Here is a 25,118-nt window from a genome sequence, read left to right on the forward strand (position 1 = left end):
AACACACAACAATATCAATAAAACACTTAACATATCCATGAACAAGAAAAAAATAAACAGATATCATATAAGCCTGTGTTCACCCAAATCCTGTTTATTCTCTTGCAATTGTGATTGCATTGTGCATACTTTATGGATCTATGAAAGGATGTAGTTATACTTTAACATACGGATAGATTTTTCCATGAGTACAAATCAGAAAAAATTTAGAGAGGAAGACCAAACCAAAAAGACAGCTGACTCTTACCAAGATGTCTTTGAAGTGGATGTCCCTTCTTCTGCTGATACAAGTGATGTATTGCTTTAATGCTGGAAGTTGTGGGAAGGTGGTTGTGTTGCCCATGGGGTACAGCCATTGGCTCAATGTGAAGATGATCCTGGATGAGCTCGTGCAGAGAGGCCATGAGGTCACTGTCCTGACATCCTCTGCTGCTGTTCATGTGGATTCCGGAAAATCATCTCTTTTTAAATTTGAGACCTTCCCTACACCTTTGACTACAAAGGAATTTGAAAGATATTTCAAACATTCTGTCAATATATGGACATATGAGTTCCCCAAATACTCAATCTGGAAATTGTATTCAAAAATGCAAACCATGTTTGAAGAGCATTCTGATGTGTTGGAAAGCTTATGCAAATACATGATTTTCAATGAGAAACTTATGAAAACGCTACAAGAATCAAAGTTTGATGTCCTGCTAGCAGACCCTTTGGTTCCCTGTGGAGAACTTCTGGCTGAGCTACTGAAAATTCCTTTTGTGTACACTCTTCGCTTCTTCCCTGGCAATGAATATGAGAAACAGTGTGGAGGACTTCCATTTCCACCTTCCTATGTGCCTGTTGCTCTGTCTGAGCTCAGTGATCGCATGTCATTCATGGAGAGGGTGAAGAATATGATGAATGTGATTTTTTTTGACCTCTACTTTCAAACATTTAATGAGAAGAAGTGGAATCAGTTTTACAGTGAAGTTCTAGGTAAGCTACCACTTAAATTATTATGATTTAATCCTAACTATTCTGTTCCTTTGAAGATGAGCTGAAGTAAATACCAAAGCTAAACACTTGAGGGAAATACAGATCAATGACATGAGAGGCTTACATTAGAGAAGCAGTTAAAACTCTGGCCATCTCCTTTTCAGAAACATTTCCAGAAAACAATAATTCTGGTACTTGAACCACAGACAATTTTTAGAAAGCATTATGTATGCATTTTACTATAGTCTTATTTCAGCTTAACGAATAATGTAACAGGTACCAGGCGCTCGTACTTGTCATGTAGCTACTTGGGAGGCTGACAGTGCAAAGCTAGCCCAGGAAGGAAAGTGTGTGAGACTTTTTTCTCCAGTGAAACACCAAAAGACCAGAAATAGAGCTGTGACTCAAGTGTAATAGAGTGTTAACCTTGAGCAAAAAAAAAAAAAAATAGCTCAGGGAGAGAAGGGGTGACATGGTGTTAAAAGAAATGTACTTATTACCTTATTTGTGCAACAGTAACCCCTCCTTATATCACACTTACAGTAACCTTAAAATTCAAATCTTTTACAAAGCTCAAGAACGCTGCCCAGACCTAAGTTCAGCCCCATGACCAGCACAAAAACAAAAAGAACACAAAGAATAAATCTCATTAATATATTAATGACTATAGCTATGTAGATTTAGTCCTTACAGCTATGTAGATTTAGTCCTTATAGTTGATGATTAATTACCAAAACTATGTAGCATAAAAGACATTTTCCCAACTTTTGCAGATTAGTTTTCTCACTCACAAAGAAAAAATTTACCCATAGTTGCAGGCATGATCCTTCATAATTGTTAAATATTGTCTATCTCCCAGAGAAAATGCTTTAATGACTGAAAGTCTCCTCCCTCCCCCCCTCTTCCCCTCTCTCTGTTCCTGGAGAGCAGGAGAATAATATTTTCAACTTCTTAATATAAACAATATGCTGTACCACCACTCAGAATTTAGTTAGACTCTCAAAAACCCACTGTACTGGAAAATCAAATTGGAGAAACCTCCTGAGATAACTTTTTAGAGTATTTAAATTATTAATTGATTCTGGAGATCAGAACGTTTCTAGATTTTATTTGGTACTTTTCTAGCTTTGGAAGGATGTATTTTTATATACAGAGTATTACATGTGTCATTATAAATATCCTTTTTCAAAACACATTATCTAAGTGTCTTGCCTACATTATTCCTACTTATTTCAGAAAGTCACATGATTTGTTTTAGAGTAAATTTTTTCATGAGACTTGCTATTATGTTCTTTTCTCGACTCAGGAAGACCCACTACAATACTGGAGCTCATGGCCAAAGCTGATATATGGCTCATTAGGACCTACTGGGATTTCGACTTCCCTCGCCCACTGTTACCAAATTTTGAATTTGTGGGAGGACTCCATTGCAAACCTGCCAAACCTCTGCCTGAGGTGAACCTGTCCTTATTGGCTTGGTGCTCTCTCTCTCTCTCTCTCCTTTTCCCTCTTACTTTCCTTCTCCCTCTCCCTCTCCTTCTTTCTGCACTTCTTAATGGCTTTGCATCCTCTCTCAGGGGTCTCCATTAGCAAAATACATTGAGAGAGGGTTGAAGTGTCCTGTTAGTTGTGGACTCGTGTATTTCCATTCAACTCTCTATGCTCATGACTATAAAGATAAAGGTAGGAAAATTGGAATCTTTGGAGTATATGATCAGTTAAATTGAGCCTTCATTGGACATCATAAGGACGAATATATGATTCATACAAAGATTATTAACTAAGTGACTACAATATACCCAAAGAAAATGGTGGCTATACTGAGAAAGAAGCAGAAACAGATTCTGAACACAGAGCTTGATTACATTTGGATAGGGAAACTAGAAAATAAAAATTGTCTGAAAATATTTTCATAAAGTATTGAATAATGTTAAGTAAACACAAGGAAAGCATGAACATAGAGTTCAATCTCTACTACTGCTGTTACATAAATCAGAATAATACAATACAAATCTTGTAAAATTTGGAAACCAAATCCCTACCATTATAGCAGGATCTATTTTTTTCCTGTAAACTTAGTAGTACATATTTTCAGAAATCTCTGTTCCTTTATGGGATTTATTGATCATTAGATATTTCTGATGGATCCTTTCTTCAATATAGTGAGTGATCTGACTGTGTCTTCTGAATGAATTAGGCTTGAAACTTATTTCTGAAATATGAGCAATTAGCTACTCCTGAGTCTTTTTAAATACTGTTTGCTTAGACTGTCAATGTCAATATATCACTTTCAGTGTATGTCTTTGACAGAGGGGTGAGACCCTTTCCAGAAGACAATTGTTAAATCTCATCATTCAGATTCCATCAGTTAATTGGAAAATTAAGATCATTTACATCTAGGGTTAATATTCAAAAGTATACACTTGAATTGGTTTCTGGGGTTGTGTGAATGATCTGGTATATTCGTGTCTATGCTTCTTAATTTTTGAAAAATAATCATAACTATTATAAGTAAAGACCAATTATATACTTCCTCTACTTCTAGCTGGTTACATTAGTAATGTAATTAATTATATTAGTAATGAAGATAATTATCATCTAAGACTCTAAGTAGAATAATTTCTAAGAACATCTACCCCAATTGATGTATGAGGATTCTATTTCTCTTCTTCCTGTCAAAAACAAAAACAGATTATACATCTTCTTCCAAATAAAAGGAGCTAATGAGTGAACTGAGATCAGATATTATAACAAGTTTAAGCTTGTTTTTCTGCAGTTGTTCTTTGGTGATAGAGAATATTCTTTCTTCACAGGAAATGGAAACGTTTGTCCAGAGCTCTGGAGACCAGGGTGTGGTGGTGTTTTCTCTGGGGTCAATAGTCAGTAACTTGACTGAAGAAAGAGCCAACACAATTGCATCAGCTCTTGCACAGATTCCACAAAAGGTGAACTAACGCTCTCTGGTGGACATTAACAGAATAATACTTTTTTTTGTATTTTATTTCTTTTTTAAAAATTTTAATGTCAAATTAATGTACATAGGGATTACAGTTACATAAATTAGTGAGTACATTTTTTCTCTAACTTGTTATCCTTCCCTCATTTTTTCTCCCTCTTTCCCTCCTTCTCCACTTGCTCCCCAAGTTATACATATCATTTTCAACATATTCTCTTGTTAGTATCAATGCTGCATTGGATTCCCCTTTGTCCTATGTCTCACCATTATACAAAGTAAACCAATTTACCAATTCCAAATAAATAATATTCTTCAAAAACCCTTTTGAAAACACATCAGACTACCTTGTCCTACTTCAGAAAGGACAGTTGAGGAGCCCAGAGACTAAAAGTGTGGCAAAGAAAGTATTTTTTTTTAATCCAGAACAGTAAAGAATATTAGTAACTTCCTTTTCTGATACATAAAAAATAGTGCAATATGCTTGTGCAATTTGGGTTTTTAAGGACCTGTCAGATACAAAATAAATAAGCTTCTCAATAAATACATTAAGTTGATCCAGAAGCACAATTACACTCATTTTTTGAATCATGGAATATAATAATATCAAACCTGTTTATGAGGAAATCTCTCAAATTACAAAATCAATCATTATTTTTTATTGTATGTAGGAAAATAGTTTTAATATACAATTAACTTTCTTAGAAACCTCTCTCAAACTTGGCAGATTGTATTATTTTTTTGTTTTGTTTTTTTGTCGGTTGTGGGGCTTGAACTCTGGGCCTGCGCGCTCTCCCTCAGCTCTTCTGCTCAAGGTGAGTGCTCTACCACTTGAGTCACAGCGCCACTCCAGCTTTTTCTGCTTATGTGGTGCTGAGGATTCGAACCCAGGGCCTCACACATGCAAGGCAAGTGCTCTACCACTGAGACCTTCCCAGCCCCAAACTTGGCAGGTTGTAAAAACAATTTTATCATCAAGGCATTCCCAAAGGGCCGGACAAAATTTCCCAACATGACAGTTGTTATTAACCCAGTGCCAATAAGCTCTTCTGTTTTATAGTATTATTATCATCTCTGACTCTGAGTAGTTTTACAAAAGAGCTAACAAAGCAGCTAATGAATTCATTATATCTTGATCAATGTCATTCCTTTCAACATTGTAAGCCATCCCTCTCCTATATACCAGTTCCTTTACTTAATTTTGCAGGATATACATTGGATTTTTGACTGCATTTTCTACCTCTACCCTTCATCATTTGTCTACCCCTGTGCCCTTGATCCCACTCTACCCCAAGACTTTCTTCCTTTTGTTAATAAGTTTTTTATTGTGAAAATACTGTACAGAGGGGTTACAATCACATGAGCAAGATAATGAGTACATTTCTTATCAAGCAATGTTGCCTTTGTTTTTCCCCTCCCATCCCTCCCTCCCATCTCCACAACTACATACCCCCCATCTCAACAACTACATCCCCCCCCTAAATTGTAAAGTTCACTTTTAACAATACTTAAAAAAAATTCTCATTCTAAGCTGGGCACTGGTGGCTGATGCCTGTAATCCCAGCTACTCAGGAGCCCAAGGACTAAGGATTGAGGTTCAAAACCAGCCCAGGCAACAAAGTACTTCAGTCCCTGATCTCTAATTAACCACCAGAAAAGCCAGGAGTGGAGCTGTGGCTCAAGAGGTAGAGTAATATCCTTGAGTATGAATTGCTCAGGGATAATGCCTAAGCTTTGACTTAAAGCCCCCATTCTGGCACACACAAGAAATTCTAACTCTATCTTCAAACCTTTTGTATTAACAGTTAAAACTGACATTTAATATTTTTTGAATAATGCTTATTTGTATTTATAAGAAGTTGTGCGTACTTTTTAATTGGAATAGTTGCAATAAACTAATTTCTCAAAAGTATCCATTGGGGGTAGAGCTGTGTGGTAAGCCCGTGGTGGCTCTGTAAGGTCAACCAGCACTGGGAAATTTGGCCCAGGGTACAGAGCCCCAGGTGGCTGAAAGCCTTTGATGGGAGTTTGGGTGGAGTGGAGAGTGGGGGCAGTAATGGGTAGGAATCACTAATAAATGGCTCCCAAGCAGGACCCCAAGCCTAAGTTCCAGCAGGGTGAGCGAGTGCCCTGATTTCATAGACCTCTCATTTATGAACAAAGTGGGCTAAGGTTGCCATAAAGGGCAAGGAAGTGAATCGCTTTATGCGTTACAGTGGTTGGAGTAAGAATTTGGATGAGTGAGTTCCTGATAGCAGGGTACTGGTGTACTGGACACCAATCTGCAGAAACCACTTGAACTACAAAAGGAGCAGTATACGCAGGGGAAGATGAGAGGGGCCCAGAAAGAAGACGTGCAGCCTGCAGCAGATGAGCATTGAAGTGAAAACCAAAATGGAATAAGCAGAAAACATCTGGCAATGGAAATGGTGGCTGTACCCGTGAGACACTCCAGTCTCCTTGGGAGAAAAGGGCCCCGGGTGGATCCTATTGTTGAAAACCATGAACTGTTTGTGCACAGAGTGGAAGTTAAAGTGAAGATTGAGGAAGAGCTTAAATCATGTCTTTTGATCATTGTGACTTAATTACCAGACAGAAACAGCTGTTTTATTTTCCTGCCAATTAGAACATAGATTCCATTCTGGAAGATCATGCAAAATTAAAGAAATCTGAAGAAAACACAGATAAGGAGTACCCTGTGAATGAAGTTGTGGCCGGGATTAAAGAGGACTTTGATGTGATGGTGGGCACCTGACTGCTCTACAAATTTGAGAGGCCTCAGTAAGCACAGATTCTCACTGCAGGGACCACCCCGACATGCCCATGTCCCACCAGTGGGTTGCGCCCCACTCCTGTGACTGTTGGCTCGCCTTGGGGTGATGATGGGTGACACCCTGCTGGATGAGAAGCGCCTGGCGCTGTTACTGACCTCTCTTCACGATTTCCTCAAGGCCCTGGCCACGAATTCTGGGATCCTCTTTAGTGCCAGCGATTACGAGGACCGCTGGAAGGTCGAGTGAGCACTCACGTGGAATCTGTGGTGGAACACATCCTTGAAAATGCACACAGGAGAGGGAAGTTTATGACATGTCCTCCTCCACCTCTTGTTCAGATGGTGCACTTTGAAGATGGTGCCGTGCTACAGAATTGCACATTGTGTCGTTCATTTTAAGCAGAGAAAATAAAAGGGGTCACCACTGCTTTTTCTCTTCTTTTTTCCTTCATTTCCAAGACGCTACCAGTGAACCCAGTGACAGACAAGGGACAGCTTGTCGCGTTGTTGCCTAGGTGACAAATCGACTTCCACGCTGGTGATCTTTTCCTCTGACATGACTCTCTTTGATAATACATCCCTGTTAACGCCACGTCACCATGCTGACCCAGGGCCAAAATTCTGATGGTGTGTAGATTATTGCCATCCCTGTGATGTTCAGTTTGGAATCATGGTGCTTCACCCAAAGACCCTTCCCCAAGACCCTGATAGGTTCCTACACATTCCATCTGCTCAGTGGAGGAAGATTGGTGGATTGCTTCATGTGTTTTATATTTTGTGTCCAATTCAAGTTTAACATGATGGATGTAAAGCACTATGTAGCTACTATTTGGGGTAAAAGGCAAATCTTTTTTTTTTTAAAGTCAAATCTTTGATGAGTTGTTTTTAAGATCCTCAATAAAATTTTTTCTTTTAAAAAAGGTAACTATTAGACTTTTTAAGAGATAAGATGAGGCAAATTACAATAAATAATTTAAGGTAGAAATGAACACAAGGAAACTGCTTCCAATATGAACACAGAGGGAAAAAATACAATAATAAATTCTTAAAATCAAAGTTAGCATAAACTTTATTAAAAATGTGTAATTAAGTAATCTTCACAATAAGATCACAAAATAAATTTTCATTAATATTAATAATTATATGTCATTTATTATAAAGTCCATGAAATGTAGATATTGTCGTTACAGACCTTTGGCAATAGTTTATATTAAAAATTATACTGCAGTTCCTTATCTAGCCTGTGGAAAATGTTCAACTTGATAATTGCTTCAATTCTTCTAAAAGGTTTACTTCAAAGAGACGACTTATCTGTGTCTAAATTCTTAGGAATCATGCATACTACGACTTGACATTTGAGATATTGAATAACATTTTCTCTACCTAACAGGTTTTATGGAGATATGAGGGCCCCAAACCAGAAACCTTAGGATCCAACACTCGGCTGTACAAGTGGATCCCTCAGAATGACCTGCTTGGTAAAACTAAGGAAACTAAAGAGTAAAAATGTGAATACAAAAAAACACCTAGCACACCATGAAGATAATAGTTCAATAAGTAACAATGTATTGAATATTAATTATCTCAAATTTGAACACTAACTTTTCTTCATATTTTTAGTATGAATAAATTACAGAGTTGTCATGTTAGGGTACACAGTCACATTCTGTCTGGGTAGAGAGGCACTCTCTGAATGGCCCTTCATCTCCTATGTTAACTTTTCTTATTTTCCAACTGCAGATGGATTTCAAATGTCATTGAGAATAACTGCTTCCCTTGTATTGGTAGGGGCTCTGCATTTCTCATAGTGATAAAAATGCAAATATCATTCAATGAGATGCAGCCTGTATTTCTATGGATACCAGCACCACAGTCACTGAATTCCAGCATGCCCTCCATATCACATGCCACGATCTTACTAGGTCTTCAGTAGACCATGCTGCACTTGTCTCCAGACTTTCCTTCATTTAAACCCACTGTATCTATCATAAAAATGTTTTTGTAACATTATTTTGGTTTTGTTATCCTTTTCTCAATATTGTTTTCATTTTTCAAATCTCAAGACAAACAAAATGCTTTCACGGAGTCATCACTAGTCTCTCCAGTGTTGCTCTGAGGTTTAAGATTCAATGGAGTTTCATGACTAAGGTGCATGCTATGTGGAGAGCACTCACATTGAACATACTGTATCTCATTTAATTCCTAAAGCATACCTGATCACTGTGGAAATTTCCCCAAGTGCAGGTCATCCCAAAACCAAGGCCTTCATCACTCACGGTGGAACCAATGGTGTCTATGAGGCCATCTACCACGGAGTCCCAATGGTGGGCATTCCTTTGTTTGTGGATCAACCTGACAACATTGCCCGGATGAAGGCCAAGGGAGCAGCTGTTAGACTGGACTTTACCAGGTTTTCAAGTGAAGATCTCCTCAATGCCTTGAAGACAGTCATTAACAACCCTTTGTGAGTTTACCTACCCTTTCATTGGACCCGATTTAGAGAAGGATTCTTCTCATCAGTGACAATGCACCTCACCTGCTTTCTCAGGAGGCTTATTACTTAATATTTAAGTGAGCTTCTCTGTGATCTATGTCTTTTTTTTTTGTATTGTTTTGGGGCATGAATTCAGGCCCTGGTTGCTGTCCCTGAAATTCTACACCCAAGGCTAGCACTCTACCACTTTGAGCTACTTTTGGTTTTCTGGCTAATTGGAGAAAAGTCTCAGGAACTTTTCTTCCCAGACTGGCTTTGAACTGTGATCCTCATATCTCAGCCTCCTGAATAGCTAGAACTTCAGGCATGAGCAATCAGCTTGCTAGTGTGCTTTTTATTTTCAACAACAAAGTAATTTCAGTCTTGTACTTTAACTCACAGATTAATTAGGTAAGCAATTACTGAAAACATTTCTACATATGCAAATAATGCTGAAGATATATAACTATTTGCAATGACTCTATTTTCAAAATATGCTTAAACTTTATAAAAATGATAAACTTGAAAACAAAAGAAATTGTTTAATCAAATATCTAAAATATCTCATTCTAATCATTTTAATTTTAGCCTTTTCTAGAGCTTAAACTCAGGGCCTATGCACTGTCATTGAGCTTTTTTTACATAAGGGTATCACTCTACCACTTGAGCTATAACTACACTTCTGGCTTTATTGGTGGGTAATTGGAGAAAGAGTCTTAGGGACTTTCCTGAATGGGCTGGCTTTGAACCAACATCCTCAGATCTCAGCCTCCTGAACAGCAGAGGTTATCTATGTGAGCTATGAAAATCTGGCTTCAATCAAATAATCATTTGCCAAAAACTCATTTTATTGTGGCTATGTTTACAGATTTAATTGCCTATAATACAGATATCATAAAAGTAACAGGTTTAATTTACAATATTCAAATATATGATATATATTTTGCACATACATAATATCATACATATATATATTCTATCTTCACTATCATGAAATTTGTTTGGTTTACCAGAGCTTGAAACTGACCACAGTACACTCACTAGAGAGGTGCTCTACCATTTGAGTCATAACACAGAACAGCTAGAAGGGCCAAACATAGCATGGAATTGAAAGGGCAGTTCAACTAATTGAACATTATAATTTTGTTGGTGCTAGGGTTTGAGCTCTAGATTGTCAGGTAAGTACCTTATTATCCAAGTTCTATGAAGCTTTTATAATTTTGTCTAATAAACAATGGGATATGGACTTATACTCATTTCCCATGTTTAGGGTTGCTATGCTAATAGGATAACTAAAAGTTCTCTGACTATTGGCCTTAAACTGACTCCCTCAGTAATAAGATAAAAGTAAACTTTATGATATAGAAGGGAAGAATTGTAAGGAAAAAGAAAGAGAAAATTAAATGTCAATAAGCAAACCATTGACTACATGGTATGGGCAGAAGTGAATGACAAGAAAAAATTGACAGTTTCACAGCCTTAAAATTATCAAGTTCAACAAGAGAAATAGATACTTTTGAGTACAATAGATTGTAACGAAAATAATAATATTATTTAAGACTTTCTGTAAAACTAATTGTAGCTTTGAGGCTAAAAATTAAAACAATAAAAGGCAGAAGAGGGGAAAGAGATATTCAGAATCAGACCTGTCACCTACTAGGGTAAGAGAGATCTTCAAAAACTCCATAACTTCTCCAATACATATTGCTCATTTAAGAGTATTCATTTCAAATGCAAATACCATATATAGGCAAATGAAAATAAAACACGAAGGTAGTAGGTCCATTTGGTTTAATTTGCATTATTTCGATGGCAGTTTAGAAGAACTTTTTGGCTTAATATAGTTATCAACATTAAATTCTTTTAAGTAAGATGTCTCTGTGTTTTCCTTTTAGCTATAAAGAGAATGCAATGAGGTTATCAAGAATTCACCATGATCAACCAGTGAAGCCTCTGGATCGAGCTGTCTTCTGGGTGGAGTTTGTCATGCGCCACAAGGGAGCCAAACACCTTCGCCCTGCTCTCCATGACCTCAACTGGTTCCAGTACCACTCTCTGGATGTGATTGGCTTCCTGCTGGCCTGTGTGGCAACTGTCATCTTCATCTTCACAAGATGTTGCCTTTTTTGTTGCCAGAAGTTTCCTAAAAGTGGAAAAAAGAAAAGAGAGTAGTTGGAAGCTGGTAGCTCTGTTAATTATTCCAGCAAGACAAATTTTAATAGATTAAGTTCTTTTCTACTTCCTCATTACAAGCTTCTTCTTTCTCTCTGTTTTGTATTCAGTATTAATGAAGCAGCCCTGTGTCATTATGGTTGCTCACCATGAGGTTTTAACTCCACACAAATTCACAGGGATGTGACCAAGTAACCATGGACTGAATTATCTGAAATTATGAAGCTCAATAAAAACTTCATTCCTTCTACATCTAAGATATATATGATTAACATATATGGTTAACATATTTAATATATGGTTAACACATATAATACATAATGTATATGATTAACATACTATCTCATAGAAAGTTGTGTTGTGTCATAATTATATACAGAGGAATTTAAGTATTATACAATTACAAAGAGTTTATTATTATACTTTTCTTATACTTAGCACAATTGTCATTATTTAATTCTATTGTAATAATTATAATAGATCAGCTTATATTATATAATATTCTATATTGTATGTATTATATTTGTGATCTTCTTATTGTGAACATCCCTTTTCTTTCTTCTTATTTGTTCTTTTCCTGAAAAGACTATGGTTGCATCTTTCTAATTTTGCTAATGAAGACACAGAAAATTTTGGGCAAGAATATTTTTTAAAGATAAGGTCATTTTTATCCTAATCTAAACACAGGCTGCTTGACCTTGATCAGTAACAAAAGAAGGGAAAAAAAGACACATGTAAAACTTCTAATTTCTGACATGTGGGATATGCTTAAATAAAATCACAGGAATCTCTAGGCCATCCTGAATCTTTCATGTTTAGGAAGCATTTTTTCACCATCAACACAGTCCAGATTGAAGGAAAGTTAACTGCTTTTTCAGGTAAGAAAGACATGATCTGCAATCTAAAACTATTCTCCAGCCTTGAGCATGAATTTATTCAAACAATAAATTAAAGCACTGATTCTAGCAGAACTACAAGTTTGGTTCACCACGAAAATGTCAAAAAAAAACTTATGTAGATAATTGACACATCTTAAGAGAAAAATAGAATAAGTACAGTGCAAAATAAAATGAGAACATTAAATCATGCATAGAAGTGAGAAATACTTTCAGTTCAACTTCTTTTGATACATCTGTTAATACATGTTAATACATTTTTCACTTGAGCCCAAGTGCAAATTACCAACCAAACCTAGAGGCAATCTGATATGAAAATTGATGAAGGATATGAAAGGATAATGAAAGAAACAAAAAGGAACAAGAAAATAAAAAATAGGGGCTGGGAAGGTGGCTCAGTGGTAGAGCACTTGTCTTGCATGCCTGAGGCCCTGGGTTTGATTCCTCAGCACCACATAAGCAAAATAAAAAAGCTGGAAGTAGCACTGTGGCTCAAGTGGTAGAGCGCTAGACTTGAGCTGAAGAGCTGAGGGACAGCACCCAGGCCCAGAGTTCAGGCCCCACGACCGGACCAAAAAAAAAAAAAAAGAAAAGAAAAGAAAAGAAAAAATAGATGATCATAATCACTGATACATTTTTTTTGTCAGTCATGGGACCTGAACTCAAGGCCTGGGTGCTGTCCCTCAGCTCTTCAGCTCAAGGCTAGCACTCTACCATGTGAGCCACAGGACCACCTCTAGCTTTTTCTGCTTTTGTGGTGCTGAGGAATCGAACCCAGGGCCTCATGCATGCTAGACAAGCACTCTCCCACTGAGCCACCTTCTCAGCCCCAGTTATTGATATGTTGAACTTCATTACTTTAATTGAGCCTTCCTCTGAATGTATTTAGACACTGAGAAAATAATGTATTTCAAGTTCACAATATACCTTCACAAAAGTATATTCAATTGAATTCTTGTCTTCTATGTATATATATATATCATAAATGTGTGTTGATTTTGAAGAACATAATAAATTCCAGGATGAAAGTATTAAAATTGTACAGTGGTGAAATCTCTGAGAGGTATATATGGATTAACTTAATATACTCTTTATACATTCAATTTTTCTTAAACTGATTTTGTTTTCTATTCATAAGGATAATCCAGATGGGGAAAAGCTATCCACATTATTGATCAGTATGCAGAGGTGGTAGAACTCTACTCTGCAGAGACATAACAAATGCAGCATCAACAGAGGAATAGTTTTAGTCAGTGAAGCTATAGAAGCACTGATCACAAGTTACTTTCAATGCTGGTACAGGTCATTAGGCTAGCTCAACATCTTCAAGAATCACATTGCTTTGGGAGACAGCAGTAACACAGTAATCTTTTTACAAACTAATTCCATCACATTACATCCTATTTGAAGAGTGTTATAGACAGAAATACAGAGTCTGTCTTGTCTTGTTTGGAATTTTTATCTCTACAATTTTTTACAAAATTCTTTCAAATATGTACTTTACAACATTGACTAGCATTATAAAGTATACATTTAAGTTTCAAAGGTTTGGTCATGATTTCATAGAAAAAGAAGAATAATTAATATCAAATGTGATGGTAATTGTCTCAATAATTGATAATTGCAACTTTCAAAATGCCAAAAAAGTTTTACCTCCCCTAAATTTCTCTTTAGTTGGAAGAGTACTATAGTTTGCATCTTGTATGTCCCCTTAAAGACCTCTGTGCTGAAAACTCACTGACTTTGTAGCACTATTGGCTTGTAGCTTAACTTGAAGGAAGAGAGGCACAGAGCAAAATAGTTATAACACAATAAATGTGGCCCTGAGGGGGATACTGAAAACCCATGTCCTTCACACTATGTTCCTTTAGGTTTCCTGAGGGACTGGCTATGGTGCATACTCCCAATATGATATTCTCCCTCACCACAACCCCTACCCCACCCCAAAAACAGAATTATGAAACAAAAGAGTCATGCCATGTCACCAGAATCATGCCATATAAAATCTTCCCCACACATAAACTAATTACCTCAAGTATTTTGTTATAATAACAGAAAACTTACACATAATGGGAGGAGTAATAGAGCAATAAAGAATACTAATTGTTAAACTAGCAATTCAACATCCAAAGTGGTATGCACTGAGGACCCAGAATGAGAATAATTCTCAAACCATTCCAAGCAAGCACGTTTGGCCAGGGGCTTTCAAAATGATGTGATTTAATCAAGGGTTTGCCCACATCTCTACTAGTAAAAGGTCTGTTGAGCTTTTCCCATTGTTGTATAAGAATCCCCTGTAATACACAGAAAGGAAGTAACAAGGTGGCCTCCCAGCCAGTTATACACAGCATATTCTTCTGGACCATTAACCTTGTATGAGGATAATTGGCACGTTCAATAATTTAAGAAATAGAATTCTCTAAGCATGTAAATATACATGTAAACATCTGGATTATAAACAGGACACTGTGGTCTATTTCAATGAAATACTAAATTCTAGCACCATAAACCAGAAAAAAAAAAAAAGCATTTCTTGACTTCCTGCAACTCCCCCCCAAAACACGCCATAAATCATGATAGTTAAGAAACACAGTTTCAACTGCACAATGACTTCATCTATATTTCTATGGAAAGGAGATTCCCTATAAAAGCTTCCTGATTGCCCCTTATTTCCACACTACTCTAAAAGATAATACATAACTAATAATAAATGGAATGTACTTATTAGGGTCATCTACATTTTTATATGTCTTTCTGCCAATTACATGATCAGATTATAATTTGGAGTGTAAGTGACACATTAACCTCCTGGTTGATTTATCATTGGAAAGAGCAACATTAGATCTGGGCACAGGTAGCTCAAGACTGTAATCCTAGCTACTCAAGAAGCTAGATCTAAAGGTCATGGATGGAAGCCTGGGCAGGAAAGGTAAGAATGTTAACCCAAATTAAGCACTAGAAAACCAGAAGCAGCCATGTAGCTTAAATGGTACAGCACTAACCCAGAGCCAAAAAGCTCAGGGACAGCACCCAGGTCCTGAGTTTAAGCTCCATGATCAACAAAATAAACCATCAGATTGCAGTAAGATTATATATGCAGTGCGTTACCATTTTCTACTGAGGCAACATATGTGTTACTTTAAGTCTACACGTTTTAGGAAAATACTCTTTTGGACATCAGAATACAGTCCCGGCACCAAAATGAGCACTGTGAATGAACTGATATGGAATAGTCATGAGGTGACTGTCATCATGAATATACATTCTCATCCATTCCACCAAAGCAGCTACTATTAAATTTGAGGTTTACTCTCTATCTTTACGTGGAGATGCTATGAAAGATTTCTTCGTAAAACAGACCTAGAAACTGGCAAAAGAATTTCCCAAATATTCATTGTGGAAATTTTATCTCAAAGGCTCGATTTTCTTTAGAAAATATTCTGATGTTCTCAAAAAACTCTTGAGAGGTGTAGTCTGTAGTGAAAGAATTGAAAAAAAATTACTTCTCCTTGAGTAGATTAACTTCTACCTCACGAAATTAAAATATTTTCCTATATTGACAAGAGCATTCCTTCATATTTCTGACAATAGCAACTCCATACTAGGCCAAAAAATAGTTATAAATTCAATGTTTCCCTTGTTTCCACATTTTTTTAATTGAAAATAAGATGAGGTGGGAGGCATGTGACAGTTACATAGGTAAGACAATAAGTACAGTTATTTTTAATCATTGTTACACCATCTTTCTTTATCTCCCACTTACCTCTCCCTATCCCCCAATGAAGTTGTAATGTCCATACCCAACATAGTATCAAGTGAGTATCAGCATTACTGTGGTTCATAATTGTTCTGCTATTTCTGTTAGTCCCTTTCCCTTTCACATAATATACATATTGCATGTATATTATGCAAAGTATGAGGAACAAAAACCAAGAGAAATGAAGAAAGAAAAAACAATAGAGAAAAAAGAACCAGTTATATGCCAGGTCTAATGAGAACATCTTGTTGCCATAAATTGGAATTCATGTTAATATGCTTCATTTTATATATAGTCCTTTGGACTACATACTTGGGTTGTTGAGATCCCCTGTTAAGAATATCATATACATATTCTAGTTCTTACAAATGAGGGTACTCATGCAACCTCATTTCGTTTGGATCTGGCTTACTTCATTTAATATAATTTTTTCCAATTTCCATTTCCTTATGTGTAGAACAATGTTATTCTTTCTGATTGAAGTATAGAATTCCACTGTGTATATATGCCACATTTTCTTGATCCATTTATCTACTGAGGGGCATTTGGGTTGGTTCCATGTTTGGGCTATGGTAAATAATGCTACGATGAACATTGTCATACTGGTGGGTTTAGTGTGGCCTTGTTTGTCGTCATTTGGGTAGATTCCCAGAAGTAGGATTATGTGTAGTTTTTTGAGGAACCTCCACACTGCTTTCCAGAGGTGTTGAACAAGTTTGCACTCCCTCCAACAGTGTAGTAGCATTCTCTTTCAGTCACATCCTTGCCAGCATCTGTTGTTAGATTTCTTGATTAGGGACATTTTAATTGGTGTAAGGTAGAATCTCAATGTTGTTTTGATTTACATTTGTTTTCTAGCCAGAGATACGTCTGTTGGCCACTTGCATTTCCTTTTCAGAGAGGTTTTCCTTAAGGTCTTTAGCCCATTTTTTAATGAGGTGGTTGTTTCTTTGGGGGTTTGATTTGCGGGAATTGAATTTCTTGAGCTGTTAGTATATTTTAGATATGAGACCCTTGTATGTTGTATGTGTGGTGAAGATCTTCTCTCAGCCTGGTGGGTTTCAATATATTTTGCTAGCTATATCCTTTGCTGTGCAGCAGCTCTGCAGTTAATGCAATCACATTTATCCAGCCTTTCTTTGATTTGTTATGTTTCTGGATCTTTATTAAGAAGGGTTGACTTGTGCCAAGGAGCACTAGTGTTTCTCTTATTTCTTCTTGTAATATTTTCAAGGTATCTGCTTTTACCTCAGGGTCTTTGATCCATTTGGAGTTGATTCTGGCGCAGGGTGATATATAGGGATTTAACTTTAGTTTTCTATTTAAGCAATACTGCCAGCACTATTTATTTTTATATGTTTTTTATTGTAGAAATACTATACAGAGGGGTTAGAGTTACATAAGTAAGGTAATGAGTACATTTCCTATTGAGCATTGTTACTTCCTTTGTTTTTCCCCCCACATCCCTTCCCTCCCCATCTTACCTGCTCCTCCTTCTCACTCCCAGTTATAAAGTTCATTTTCAACATAGTGTCTTGTACATCTCATTGTTACAATGGGTCAACCTGTATCATTATTTCAGCATTTTGTTATTTCCCTTCCGCTCCCCAAATTATAAAAATGTATAAACAAGATGCAGGGCACCAAATCAAATACAGTGAAAACAGGGGTTACATGATGGGGGAAGAACATACAGAAGAAACAAAAAAAATCACATAGTACATTTTAAATATGTTAAAAACAATAGCAAGAAGGAAAAAAAAACTTGTGTCCCTATCTTAGGGTTCATTTCACTTAACATCATCTTATAGCTTTTGACCTTTTCTGCTTGTCCTAGACATGCACTAGGTATTACATATAAAGGAAACCATGAAACTTATTGTTTCTTTAGGCCTAGCTTACTTCACTTAATATAATTATTTCCAAGTCTTTCCATTTCCTAACAAATGGGGCAATGTCATTCTTTCTGATGGAGGCATAGAATTCCATTGTGTATATATACCACATTTTCTTGATCCATTCATCTCCTTAGGGGCATCTGGGTTGGTTCCATATCTTAGTTATTGTCAATAACGCTGCAATAAAAATAGTTGTGCTAGTAGTTTTAGTATAGTCTTGTTTGGGATCATTTGGGTAAATGCCCAAAAGTGGGATTGCTGGGTCATAGGGGAGCTCTATGTGGAGTCTTTTGAGGAACCTTTACACTGATTTCCAGAGTGGTTGAACAAGTTTACACTCCCACCAATAGTGCAGTAGGGTTTCCTTTTGGCCACATCCCCTCCAGAACCTGTTATTAGATTTCTTGGTTCTAGCCATTGTAACTGAGGTGAGGTGGAATCTCAATGTTGATTTGATTTGACATTTCTTTTATGGCTAGAGAAGTTGAGCATTTCTTCGTGTGACTATTGGCCATTCTTATTTCCTCTTCAGAGAAGTTGCTTTTGAAGTCTTTAGCCCACTTATTATTGGGCACTTATTTCTTTGAGGATTTGTTCAAGGGGAATTTAATTTTTTGAATTCTAAGTATATTTTAGATATGGGAACCTTGTCCAATTGTATGGCTAGTGAAGATCCAAGTCCGTGGGCTTTCTGTTGATCTTGCTAGCTAGGTCCTTTGCCATGCTGAAGTTCTACAGTTTCATGCAATCCCGTTTGTCCAACCTTTCTTTGATTTGTTGTGTTTCTGGGTCTTTATGAAGAAAAATGTGCCCTATGCAAAGGAGCCCTATAGTTTGTCCTACTCCTTCTGTAATGTTTTCAGGATGTCTGCTTTGACTTTGAGGTCTTTGATGCATTTGGAGTTGATTCTGGTGCAGGGTGATATATAAGGACCTAGCTTTAGTTTTCTACAGGTGTCTAACTAATTTTGCTTTTACCATTTACTGAAGAGGGCCAGCACTATTTATAGAAGAGGCTGTCTTTCTTCCATCCTATATTTTGGCTACCTTTTCAAAGATTAGGTGGCTGTACATCTGCAGGTTCATTTCTGAGTCTTCCAATCTATTCTAGGTCCTCAGACCCATTCTTGTGCAAGTACCAAGCTGTTTTGAGTCTTAGTGCTTGGTAATAAAGTTTGAGGTTCGGTATTGCAATTCCTCCAGCATTGTTCTGCCTGCTAAGGATTGTTTTTGCTATTTGGGATCTTTTGTTGTTCCATATGAATTTTTGGACTGTGTGTTCTATTTCATTGAAGAAAGAAGTTGGGATATTGATGGGTATTGCATTGAATTTGTATATTTTTGGCAATATTACCATTTTCATAATGTTAAGCTTTTCAATCCAGGAACATGGAAGGTTATTCCACTTCATGACGTCTGCATTAATTTCCTTTTTCAGATATTTGAAGTTTTCATTTCTTTGGTTAATTTGGTTCCTAGGTATTTTTTTAGGATATTGCAAATGGAGTTGTTTTCCTTATTACAGTCTCTCTCATCTCACTGTTGGCATAGAAAAAAGCTACTGATGTTTATGAATTGATTTTTCTTAATTTTATTTTATTTTATTTGTGAACGTACTGTACAGAGGAGTTACAATTACATGGGCAGGATAATGCATACATTTCTTACCAAGCATTGCAGCCTCCTCCTTTGTTTACCCTTCACATCCCTTCCCAGCCTCCCCCTTCCCCCCCAATCCCAATCCGTCTCCTTCCCCCCCATTCCCCCCCTCCGCACCAACAATGTTATGCTCGTTTTGGACATGACAACTTGTACTTCTCATTGTTTCAACAGGTCCACCTGTATCCTTAAACAACTGGTTTTTCCCCATCTCCTCCACAAGTTATACTGACATCAAATATAGTGAAAGCAGGGGTTATACTGTGGGGGAGGGACATACAAAGCAACAAAGAGATAATCTTATAAATGCGTTAGAAACACATGCATGAAAGAAAAAAACATTAAAATACACATCTAAGGGTTCATTTTCCTGACATCACATTATCTGACCTTTTCCGCTTGACTCATACATATACTAGATATTACAAATAAGGGAAACCATGGGACCTATGCTTCTTTGGGCCTGGCTTACTTCACTTAATATAATTTTTTCCAAGTTTTTCCATTTCCTAACAAATGGGGCAATGTCATTCTTTCTGATGGAGGCATAGAATTCCATTGTGTATATATACCACATTTTCTTGATCCATTCATCTACTGAGGGGCTTCTGGGTTGGTTCCATATCTTAGCTATGGTAAGTAATGCTGCAATAAACATAGTTGTGCTGGTAGCTTTAGTGTGGTCTTGTTTGTAAACATTTGGGTAAATGCCCAAAAGTGGGATTGCTGGGTCATAGGGGAATTCTATGTGAAGTCTTTTGAGGAACCTCCATACTGCTTTCCAAAGTGGTTGAACAAGTTTACATTCCCACCAACAATGAAGTAAGGTTCCCTTCTGTCCACATCCCCTCCAGCATCTTTTGTTGTTAGAGTTCTTGATTTTTGCCGTTCTAACTGGAGTGAGGTGATATCACAATGTTGTTTTGATTTGCATTTCTTTATGGCTAGGGATGTTGAACATTTCTTCATGTGTCTATTGGCCATCCTTCTTTCTTCTGCAGAGAAGTTTCTCTTTAAGTCTTTCACCCACTTATTTATTGGGCAGTTGTTTCTTTGATGATTTGTTGTTGGGGTTTAATTTTTTGAGTTCCGAGTATATTTTAGATATAAGACCCTTGTCCGTTGTATGGATAATAAAGATTTCTCCCAATCCGTGGCCTTTCTATTGATCTTGCTAGCTATGTCCTTTGCCATGCAGAAGCTCTGCAAATTCATGCAATCCCATTTGTCCACCCTTTCTTTGATTTGTTGTGTTTCCGGGTCTCTATTCAGAAAATGTCTGCCTGAGTCAAGGAGACCAAGGGTTTCTCCTCTTCCATCCTGTAATGTTTTCAGAGTGTCTGCTTTGAATTCAAGGTCTTTGATCCATTTGGAGTTGATTCTGGTGCCGGGTGATATATAAGGATCTAGCTTAAGTTTTCTACATGTAGTTAACCAATTTTGCCAGCACCATTTACTGAAGAGGCTGTCTTTCTTCCATTCTATTGTTCTAGCTCCCTTATCAAAGATTAGATGGCTATAGGTCTGTAGGTTTATTTCTGGGTTTTCAATTCTATTCCATTGGTCCTGAGGTCTGTTCTTATGCCAATACCAAGCTGTTTTGATTACTATGGCTTTATAGTAGAGTTTGAAGTTTGGTATTGATATTCCTCCAGCAGTGTTCTTTCCATTGATGAGCGTTTTTGCTACTCGGGGTCTTTTATTGTTCCATATGAATTTTTGGATTGTCTCTTCTATCTCCTTGAAGAATGAGGTTGGAATTTTAATAGGTATTGCGTTGAATTTTTAGATAGCCTTGGGAAGTATTGCCATTTTCACGATGTTAATCTTTCCAATCCAAGAGCATGGAAGGTTTTGCTATTTTTTAAGTTCTGTGTTGATTTCCTTTTTTAAGATTTTAAAGTTTTCATCATAGAGGTCCTTCACTTCTTTAGTTAAGTTAATTCCTAGGTATTTTATTTTTTGTGGGGCTATTACAAATGGAGTTGCTTTCCTAATTTCAGCCACACTTTTCTCATTGTTGGCATATAGAAAAGCCATTGATTTTTGGGGGTTAATTTTGTAACCTGCTACTTTGCCAAAGTTTTGAATCAGCTTGAGTAACTTGGGAGTGGAGTCTATGGGATTCTTTAAATACAAGATCATGTCATCTGCAAAGAGGGAGAGTTTTATTTCTTCTTTCCCTATTTGGATCCCCTTTATGTCTGCATCTTGTCTTATTGCTGTAGCTAGGCATTCTAATACTATACTGAAGAGAAGTGGAGAGAGTGGGCATCCTTGTCTTGTTCCTGAGTTAAGAGGAAATGGCTTTAGTTTTTCACCATTGAGTATAATGCTGGCTGTAGGTTTGTCATATACAGCCTTTATTGTATTGAGGAATGTTCCATGGATTCCTAATTTTTCCAGAACCTTCATTATAAAGGGGTGTTGAATCTTGTCGAATGCTTTTTGTGCATCTATGGAGATAACCATGTGGTTCTTATTCTTGCTCCTGTTGATGTGATGAATAATATTAATTGATTTGCATATATTGAACCAGCTTTGCATCCCTGAAATGAATCCTGTTTGATCATGGTGTATGATTTTTTGGATGAATTGTTGAAGTCGATTGGCCAAAATTTTGTTGAGAAGTTTTGCATCAATGTTCATCAAAGAAATGGGTCTATAGTTCTCTTTCTTTGATGAGTCCCTGCCTGGTTTTGGGATGAGGGTTATGATGGCTTCATAGAATGTGTTCGGTAGTGAGCTTTCTCTTTCAATTTCATTGAAGAGTTGGAGGAGTATTGGTGTGAACTCTGATTTGAAGGCCTTGTAAAATTCCACTGTAAAACCATCTGGTCCTGGACTTTTCTTAGCTGGGAGGTCTCTTATTGCTGTTTCTATTTCAATGCTTGATATGGGCCTGTTAAGCTGGTTTAACCCATCTTGGTTTACTTTTGGCATGTCAATATTTGCTAGGAAAAAGTCCATTTCTGACAAGTTCTCAAACTTATTAGCATAAAGTTTTGAGAAGTATTCCCTTATAATGTTCTGAATCTTGATTGTTTCCGTGGTGATGTTTCCATTCTCATCTCTGAGTTTATTAATTTGGGTGTGTGCTCTCCTTTTTCTGATAAGGTTTGCTAAGGGTCTGTCAATTTTGTTAAGTTTTTCGAAGAACCAACTCTTGGTTTTGTTGATTCTTTCTATAGTTTTTTTGGATTCTAATTCATTTAATTCTGATTTAATTTTGATTATTTCTTTCCGTCTAGTGGATTGGGGTTTATCTTGCTGCTCTTTTTCAAGGAGATTTAGATGTGTCATTAGATTGCTAGTTTCAGATCTCTCCAATTTGTTGATGTAGGATCTCAGAGCTATAAACTTGCCTCTGAGTATTGCCTTTGCTGTGTCCCAGAGGAGCTGGTAATTTGTGTGTTCATTTTTGTTGAATAGCATGAACATTTGAATTTCCTTTCTAATCTCTTCCATGACCCACTCTTGATTCAGCAGTGTGTTGTTCAGCCTCCATGTGATACCGGACTTTCTTAGGTGGCTTTTGGTGTTGAGTTCTAATTTTATTCCCTTGTGGTCAGAGAGAATGCAAGGTATAACTTCAGTGTTTCTGAATTTAGACAAGTTTGCTTTGTAGCCTAAAATGTGGTTAATTTTAGAAAACATTCCATGTGCTGCTGAGAAAAACGTGTATTCTGATGCTGCTGGGTGAAATGTTCGGTAGATGTCTGTTAAGTCTAGTTGAACTATGCAGCTGTTTAGATCTGCGGTTTCTCTGTTGAGTTTTTGCGGAGTTGCTCTATCTAGGGGGGAGAGTGGTGTGTTAAAATCCCCAACAATTAATGTCTTTGGATCTATATGGGATTTGAGGGAAAGTAGGATTTCTTTGATAAATTTGGGTGCTCCATTGTTTGGCGAATAGATATTTAGAATTATAATATCCTCCTGAAGGAGAGATCCTTTAAGTAGTATGTAGCGACCTTCTTTATCTCTTCTCACGAATTTTAATTTGAAGTCTATTTTACCTGATATTAGGCTTGCAACTCCCGCCTGTTAATGGGGGCCGTTTGCTTGGTAGATTTTGTTCCAGCCTTTAACATTGAAAATGTGTTTGTTTTTACTGGCAAGATGTGACTCCTGCAGGCAGCAGATAGAAGGGTCTTGTTTTTTAATCCAACTAGACAGTCTATGTCGCTTAATTGGAGAGTTCAGTCCGTTAACGTTAAGAGATAGGGCTGAGAGGTATTTGGGAGTTCCTGCCATGTTATCCACCTTCTTGGGGGCTGCAAAATCTGGGTTCTTCCTATGGTTCTTGGATTCTCAGTTTGGGTGCAGTTTCTTGGCCTTTGTTGCGGTCTTGTTGGTTTTCTATGTGTAGGACATCTTTAAGAATCTTTTGTAGGGCTGGTTTGGTGGATATGTATTGTTTCAATTTTTCTTTGCTATGGAAGGTTTTTATTTGGCCTTCAGTTATGAAGGAGAGTTTAGCTGGATACAGTATTCTTGGTTGATAGTTGTTTGTTTTTAGGGCATGGCATACATCATTCCAGGCTCTTCTTGCTTTGATTGTCTCTGCTGAGAAATCTGAGGTGATTCTAATTGGTTTCCCTTTATAGGTGATTAACCTTTTCTCCTTGACAGCTTTAAGGATCTTTTCCGTGGTCTGAGTTGATCCTGTGTGGATTATAATGTGAAGGTGGGATGTCCTATTCTGGTCTGGTCTATTTGGGGTTCTAAAAGCTTCTTGTATCTGAATAGGCCTATCTTTTTGTATGTTTGGGAAGTTCTCTGCTAGGATCCTGTTAAACAAATTTCCTAGACCATTAACTTCTGTTTCTAGGTGCTCCTCTACACCCATTATCCTTAGATTAGGCCTTCTGATGGTGTCTTCCAGGTGTTGGATAGATCTATCATATTTCTTGGACTTGTCTTGGATGGTTGTATGTTCTTTCTCTATAATATCTAGGTTGTCTTCAATCCCTGAGATTCGATCTTCTGCATGGTCTAACCTGCTGTCAAGACTCTCTACTTTGTTTTTTATCTCTTTACCTTCTAATTGGTCAGCTTTTATGGCTTCAAGTTCTTTGTTGAAGCTCTGTTTTAGGTCTTGTATGAATTTCTTTACTTCCTTAATTTGGTGTTCAGTGTTTGTTCTCAAATCACTTAGTTGATTGGTTATGGTTTCTTTGGACTCCCATTCCTTCTGTTGGGTTCCATTCAGCATTCCCTTTGTGGTCTCCCTGACTTCCTTCAGCTCTTTGTTAATGGATTCCATGAATGCCTTTAGTGATCTTTGTGTATTCTCTACCTGGTCTCTCAATTCCTGAATTACTCTTTGATTAGCTTCCTCCCGTTTGTGGGATTCCTGCAGTTCTCTTTGAGTGTTCTCAGCCTGCTCACGCCATTCCTCCCTTTCTCTTTGAGTATTCTCAAGTTGTTATCACAAATCCTGTATCAGTTTTTAAGTAGCTTCCTCACGCTTATGATATTCCTGTATAAACTTTTGGGATGCCTCCTCTCTCTCCCTATCACGCTCATACAGAGTCCTTTGTACATTGTCAAACTTCTCAT

The 25,118-nt window shown here is 37.1% G+C and overlaps 1 protein-coding gene and 1 pseudogene across 2 annotated transcripts; both read left to right on the forward strand.

The window, feature by feature from the left end:
- Window positions 1-228: 228 nt before the first annotated feature.
- LOC138820817 (UDP-glucuronosyltransferase 2B31-like) lies at window positions 229-11,742 on the forward strand. Of its 2 annotated transcripts, XM_070012697.1 has the most exons (6): window positions 229-975; window positions 2,282-2,430; window positions 3,789-3,920; window positions 8,092-8,179; window positions 8,946-9,165; window positions 11,070-11,742. In XM_070012697.1, the coding sequence occupies exons 1-6, from the start codon at window positions 252-254 to the stop codon at window positions 11,344-11,346; spliced, it is 1,590 nt and encodes a 529-aa protein (XP_069868798.1). In that variant the 5' UTR covers window positions 229-251; the 3' UTR covers window positions 11,347-11,742. The 2 variants fall into 2 exon arrangements, with proteins under 2 accessions (XP_069868798.1, XP_069868799.1); XM_070012698.1 differs by lacking the exon at window positions 8,946-9,165 and having other exon boundaries at window positions 8,092-8,209; window positions 11,070-11,116.
- LOC138820922 (mortality factor 4-like protein 1 pseudogene) lies at window positions 6,006-6,948 on the forward strand (annotated as a pseudogene).
- Window positions 11,743-25,118: the final 13,376 nt, after the last annotated feature.

This window comes from Dipodomys merriami, unplaced genomic scaffold, assembly GCF_024711535.1.
Source record: "Dipodomys merriami isolate MVZ:Mamm:240054 unplaced genomic scaffold, mDipMer1.0.p SCAF_9, whole genome shotgun sequence".
Lineage (NCBI taxonomy): Eukaryota > Metazoa > Chordata > Mammalia > Rodentia > Heteromyidae > Dipodomys > Dipodomys merriami.